The sequence below is a fragment of the Callithrix jacchus genome, chromosome 3, assembly GCF_049354715.1.
Source record: "Callithrix jacchus isolate 240 chromosome 3, calJac240_pri, whole genome shotgun sequence".
NCBI lineage: Eukaryota > Metazoa > Chordata > Mammalia > Primates > Cebidae > Callithrix > Callithrix jacchus.
In genome coordinates this window covers 7944766-7950973 of record NC_133504.1, presented here as the reverse complement: position 1 = coordinate 7950973, position 6208 = coordinate 7944766, and the positions used below count along the sequence as shown (strand labels likewise).

The 6208-nt window shown below is 54.7% G+C and overlaps 1 protein-coding gene across 10 annotated transcripts in view; it reads left to right on the top strand.

Moving 5' to 3' along the window:
• Positions 1–5620: 5620 nt before the first annotated feature.
• The window catches only part of CDKN2AIP (CDKN2A interacting protein), a 60824-nt gene continuing 60236 nt past the window's right edge, over positions 5621–6208 (top strand). For all 10 annotated transcript variants that reach the window (XM_078367800.1, XM_054252742.2, XM_054252744.2 and 7 more), the window contains exon 1: positions 5621–6037. In XM_078367800.1, coding sequence (XP_078223926.1) covers positions 5784–6037 — 254 coding nt within the window. In that variant the 5' untranslated portion in view covers positions 5621–5783. The remainder of the gene's footprint in view (positions 6038–6208) is intronic.

Sequence of the window (6208 nt, the reverse complement as noted above, 5' to 3'; positions counted from 1 at the left end):
TGGCAAACCCCATCTCTCCTAAAAATACAAACATTGCCGGGCGCAGTGGCACGATCCTGTAATCCCAGCTACTCTGGAGGCTGAGGCACAAGAGTCACTTGAACCTGGGAGGCGGAGGTTGCAGGGAGCTGAGATGGTGCCCTTGCACTCCAACCTGGGCAACAGAGCGAGACGCTGTCTCAAAAAAAAAAAAAAAAATTAAGAGTGCTAAACAAATGACAGCAAAATTTCCTGGCATTAATATAAGAGCAGATGAAGATGTCTAGTTGGATATTTGTGATAGAGAGGGTGATGGAAGGTCCCAAGTTTAGATAAATTCAAGAAGTCTGCAAAAGAACAGGCACTTCTGTTCAAACAAACGCATCTGGCAGACAGAGAGCTGGGAGGCTGCAGGATGAGCTGGCTGCAGGATAGTGGATAGAAGACGCGAACTCCCCTCAAAAAGGACGACACAAGGAAAATGACCTTCTTAAGTAGGAAAGGGGCCAAAACAGGAAACAGGAGAGCGGGTAAGTCTGACGCTGATGCCGAAGAGGCCTAAACAGGATTTTAACACAAGAGATAGAATGACTTTCCTAGGCTGGGTGCTGTGGCTCGTGCCTGTAATGCCCGCACTTTGGGAGGCTGGGGTAGGCAGATCACGAGGTCAGGAAATCGAGACCATCCTGGCCAATGTGGTGAAACCCCGTCTCTGCTAAAAATACGAAAAAACTAGGTGGGTGTGGTGGCACACACTTGCAGTCCCAGCTACTTTGGAGGCTGAGGCAGGAGAATTGCTTGAACCCACGAGGCGGAGGTTGTAGTGAGCCGAGATCGCGCCACAGCACTGCAGGCTGGGTGACAGTGAGAGACTCCGTCTCAAAAAAAAAAAAAAAAAAAAAAAAAAAAAAAAAAAATTCCTTTCCTAAATTGCAGGATTCAGCATCCAGAATTCAACTGTCCAATTGTGAAGGTTGAATCCAATTTGAGGTCAGGACTATCCCAAACAAAAGTGGTAAGGAGCAGTCCTGCATGACTGTGGGGTAAACCCAGGGGAGGAGAAAGGATGTTTAGAACTCAGTAGCTCCTATTTCAGTGGCAAAGACACGGCTGTTTCCCTAAAACAAGGGGTCTGCTGTGCATTTTCCAGTAAGAACCTACAAAGCTGAAGCTGGCGAATAAATCATTTAAATTAATAAAAGGAGATCCCCCGCAATACATGGACTGTGACTGTCAAAAATACCTTCCGATTATGTGATGTGTTTAAGACTGGAGCTCTCACAAAGGATCCGTTTGACCACTGGACGCTCTAAGTGAGGAGAGGGCGAAGGTCAGTTTCTCTAACAATGAACACGTCTCAGACTCTGCCACCAGAGACACGGAGTCATCAGGAAACAGCAAAGGAAGAGCAAAAGGAGAAGCTGAAAACAAGAAGAGCAAATGGCGTTTATGAAAAAAAAAGAATAAGAAGAAAGATGAAGCAGCCTTCTTCAGGTGCAGGAGACGGTGCGTTAATGTGCAAAGACGCTCCCAGCGTGATGGATGAAACCCAGCTGCCACCCAACCAGGAAAGAGGAAAAGCCGCACTGCATGACGCCAGGGCCTTCTACAGCACCGGCACGTGGTAAGGGTACGCTGAATATCGCACGCGATACGCTCTTCCCGCTTCTGGTAGCAGAAGGTAGAAACAGCCTCTTCCACAGGTTTGCATGTTCATGTTTGTTAGTCACAGACATAAAATGTTAAGGTTCTAAAGAATGACAATGTCAGCGTTGGTGTAAAAGTGTGAACACCTTGCACGGGTTATTTTAGAAGGGAAATCTGATCACAGCACCGTGTATTTTAATATATATTTTAGGATTCTCCACCACCGTAAATGGCATTTATTAGACAACTGAAAATAGATCACTGCACACTTCAGTCATTTCTTCACTGAGCATGCACAGCCAGGTGCTGGAGGGAACAAACATGAAAACACACACAAATGTGGCCCGCCTGCCTTCAAGCTCCAAGAGCCAGACTCTGTAATGAGCAATTATGTACATCAGAAGCACAATGGAAACAAAACCACACCGTGCTTTAAAAGGTGATTAAGTGTCATTAGAGAAGCAGAAGTGAACCGTAAGCAGACTTCGGAGAGTGTCCGGGCTGAGGGGCGGTCCCGGGACGAGCTAAGGGGCGGTCCCGGGGCAGGCTGGGGGCGGTCCCGGGCGGGCTGAGGGGCGGTCCCGGGGCGGGCTGGGGGCGGTGCCGGGTGCGCTGAGGGGCGGTGCCGGGGCGGGCTGGGGGCGGTCCCGGGGCGGGCTGGGGGCGGTCCCAGGGCGGGCTGGGGGCGGTGCTGGGCGGGCTGGGGGCGGTGCCGGGTGGGCTGAGGGGCGGTCTGGGCGCAGTTCCAGGGTGGGCTGGGGCCGGTCCTGGGTGGGCTGAAGGGCGGTGCTGGGGCGGGCTGGGGGTGGTCCTGGGTGGGCTGAGGGGCGGTGCTGGGGCGGTCCTGGGGTGCGTCGGGGGTGGGCTGGGGGCAGTCCCAGGGCGGGCTGAGGGGCGGTGCTGGGCGGGCTGGGGGGCGGTGCTGGGGCAGTCCTGGGGTGTGCTGGGGGCGGTCCCGGGGCAGGCTGAGGGGCGGTCCCGGGGCGGTTTTGGGGCTCCCATCACACAGGCTGGAGTGCAGTGGAGTGATCTTGGCTCACTGCAACCTCCACCTCCTGGGTTCAACTGATTCTCCTGCCTCAGCCTCCTTGGTAGTGAGATTACAGGCATACATCACCACACCCAGGTAATTTTTGTATTTTTAGTAGAGATGTGGTTTCATCATGTTGGCCAGGCTGATCTCGACCTCCTGACCTCAGGTGATCCACTAACCTTGGCCTCCCAAAGTGCTAGAATTACAGGCCACAAACCTCTTCTCTTTAAAATAGAGGAAGTGTCTGCCCACCTAAGGTTAATCTCTCCGCCTGTGTGTGGATCCCAGCCACACCTATGTCTTCAGAAATTGCTGATTACCTTCTTTCTCTTCAGGATCCTCAAACTCCCCTTCTCTGTGAGCTGCCCTCAAGCAGTGGGGCACATGTTGAGGCTATTCCCATGAGAAATTGAAAAGCCACCTTGACCCCATGACCCTGTCCAGCTTCCTCTCTCTTCTCCCCTTTACAGCCAAATATCTCCATTTGGCTCCTGAACTCACTCTGATATGGAGTCTGTCTTCACCACTGCAGTAAAACTGCTTTTGCCAAGCTCACAGGTGGCTCCAATGCCTAATCAGACTGTCAGTACCAATCTTCCTCCTAGCTGACTTCTCGAAGCTTCTGGCGCAGGGCATCACACTTTTAAAACATCATCTTGCTTTAACTTTCAGGCCCTCACACCTTATCACTGGAATTTGGCAGGTTTTGTCCTCACACGTCATTTGGTAACGGATTTCCCCTCACCATGAAGCGCGTCTCACCGCAAGTCATAACCTTGACCTCAGCCTCCCAAAGTGCTGGGATTACAGGCGGAAGCCACCATGCCTGGCCCAGAAGGTCTTTTTAAAAAAAAAAAAAAAAAAAAAAAAGAGGTTAAAAAAAAAATGAGGCCAGGCACAGTGACTCATGCCTATAATCCCAGCACTTTAAGAAGCTGAGGGCAGGGCGTGGTGGCTCCCGCCTTTAATCCCAGCACTTTGGGAGGCCGAGGCGGGTGGATCATGAGGTCAGGAGTTCGAGACCAGCCTGGCCAACACAGTGAAACCCCGTCTCTATTAAAAAAATATTCTGAAATTCAGGCTCTATTTGTTCTCCCTTCAAGGCAATGAAGCTCACGAGTGGGAGGAAGACTATAGGGCAACAAGAAAACAGGTGAGAACATTTTTTTTTTTTGAGACAGTCTCTGTCACCCAGGCTAGAGTGCAATGGCATGGTCTGGGCTCACTGCAACCTCTGCCTCTTAGGTTCAAGCGATTCTCCCACCTCAGCCTCCTTAGCAGCTGGGACTACAGGCGCGTGCCGCCACACCTGGCTAATACTTCTTATTTTTAGTAGAGATGGGGTTTCACTACGTTGGCCAGGCTGGTCTCGAACTACTGACCTCGTGATCCGCTTCGGCCTCCCAAAGTGCTGGGATTACAGGCGTGAGCCACGGTGCCCAGCCGTGAGAACATCCTTGATCTAAAACTCACATGTATCATGTAGGTGTGTGATCATAGCTTCTTTACTTGCTATGGTCCCCTTGCAAATGGATTCATGAAAGGAGAAACCATGATTCCCCCACCTTTTAAACAGCCAGATTTCTGCAATCCGTCCCACCCCTCTAGATTTGCAATTATCTGTGAAAAGGAGGAAAGAACAGCAAACTACAGGCAAAAATCGTAAGCTTCAAAATTTCTTTGTGCCTCCATTTTTTATGCATTTTCTTTTGGTATGGCAGTAAACTAGGCAATACTGTTTTTCTATGGTAGCTGTATTATGATTGTTCCAGAATGCACGTAAATTACCCGGTTAATCTTCTCTGATCTTACCTAAAGAGAGTTTTCTTGCTTGATTATTCTGATTCAAGCATTTTTACATCAGTCTACATTTATTGAAAGAAAAATTTCCTCATTTATATCACTTAATGTATTAAAATTAATCTTAGAGCGCACGAATACCCGGAATAGGAAGACGTAACAATACGCAAGCAGTAAGAGTAGATAACTGTGGGAAATGCATGGCGTTAAAAATACACACGGAAGGGAAAAACAGCTGTAAGAGGGAGAGGTTGGGGCCCCACAGATAAACAGGCGCATTTCCACTCCACCTCCGGACGTCTGCCGGTTGGAGGCAAAGCTGTCGATGTTAGGAAATCCTAGAGACAACGCCGTCGGAGTGGAGCTGTTCTGCTACTGACCACAACGGGAAGGCGATGCCGGCGTTAACCAGAGACCCAAGAAACTGCGAGAACGAGCGCAACCACTGCGGGGCCAGGGACGGCCTCACAAGCTGCAAGCCTCACGGCAGCACCGAGCAGGTCCCGTTGGGACCTTACTGTCTACGGCTGCTATGTAAGGGGACCGGCACCCCCGCCCTCCCCACTGCGCCGAGACCCCGACGGCCTCGGAACGCTTCGCGCTCTCACTCAAAGCAGCGCGGCACGCCGTACCCAACACTATAAACATGGAGGCCGGCTTTTGTGTGTTTTGGCCCAGTCCACACACAGGCGTCTCAGGGCGGAGACCACAGGCCCCGCGGCTGCCGGCGGCTCAAGGTCTCCCGGGACGCCGCCCAGGAGGACTTTGCCCGCCACGCCCGGCTGCCTCGCTTGCCCGGGCCCAGCCCCGCTCTCCTCTGCTCGCGACGCCGCAGTTGGCCCGGCGTGGGGGGCGGGGGGGGAGGGCGGCAGGAGCGCGCGGCGTCACAAAGCGAGGCCAGAACGCTTGGGGTTCCGCCGAGACTGACTCGGGCGTCCGGGGCCAGCCAGATCTGCAGCCCCCCCCCTCGGGGGAAGGGAGGCGCCCCACGCCCGCCTACTCCGCCCACCCCCGGATCCCCTCCCTGGCCAGGCTAGGACACAGCGTCGCGGCGGCCCCGACGCCGCAAAGCGTCCTGGGAGCGCCGGCCCGCGCCGGAAGAACGCGAGGGCGCGCGGCGGCGGCGAGGTTATAAAAGGGAGGAAGCCCGCGGCGGGCGGAAGTGGGCGGTTCGGCTGCTCCGAGCGCTGTTGTTTGGTGTTTGGGCCACCGGAGGGGCGTTCTCTAGAGGGCCGCCGGTGCAGGCCGCAGTGACAGGGCCGCTCGCTCCCGCGCGCCGCGCCTGTCTCCCGGTGCAGCTGTGCTCGCGACCTGCAGGCCCAACATGGCGCAGGACGTGTCGGAGTACCTGAGCCAGAACCCGCGGGTGGCCGCCTGGGTGGAGGCGCTGCGCTGCGACGGCGAGACTGACAAACACTGGCGCCATCGCCGGGATTTTTTGCTCCGCAACGCCGGGGACCTGGCCCCCGCTGGCACGGATGAAGCTGCCGACGCCGAGAGCGGGACCCGGAGCCGGCAGCTGCAGCAGCTCATCTCCTTTTCCATGGCCTGGGCGAACCACGTCTTCCTCGGCTGCCGGTGAGTGAGGCAGCGTCCCCAAACAGCACGCCCCGTATTGTCTGCCACCTGCGGACCGGGGCCCGTCGCGCCCTCGGCGGGACCGGCTTGGGCGGGGAAGGGGAAGTTGTGAAGCGCGGGAATCCGCAGGCCCGGCTGCCCTTTAAGGGTGAGAAGGGCGTCCCTGCGAGG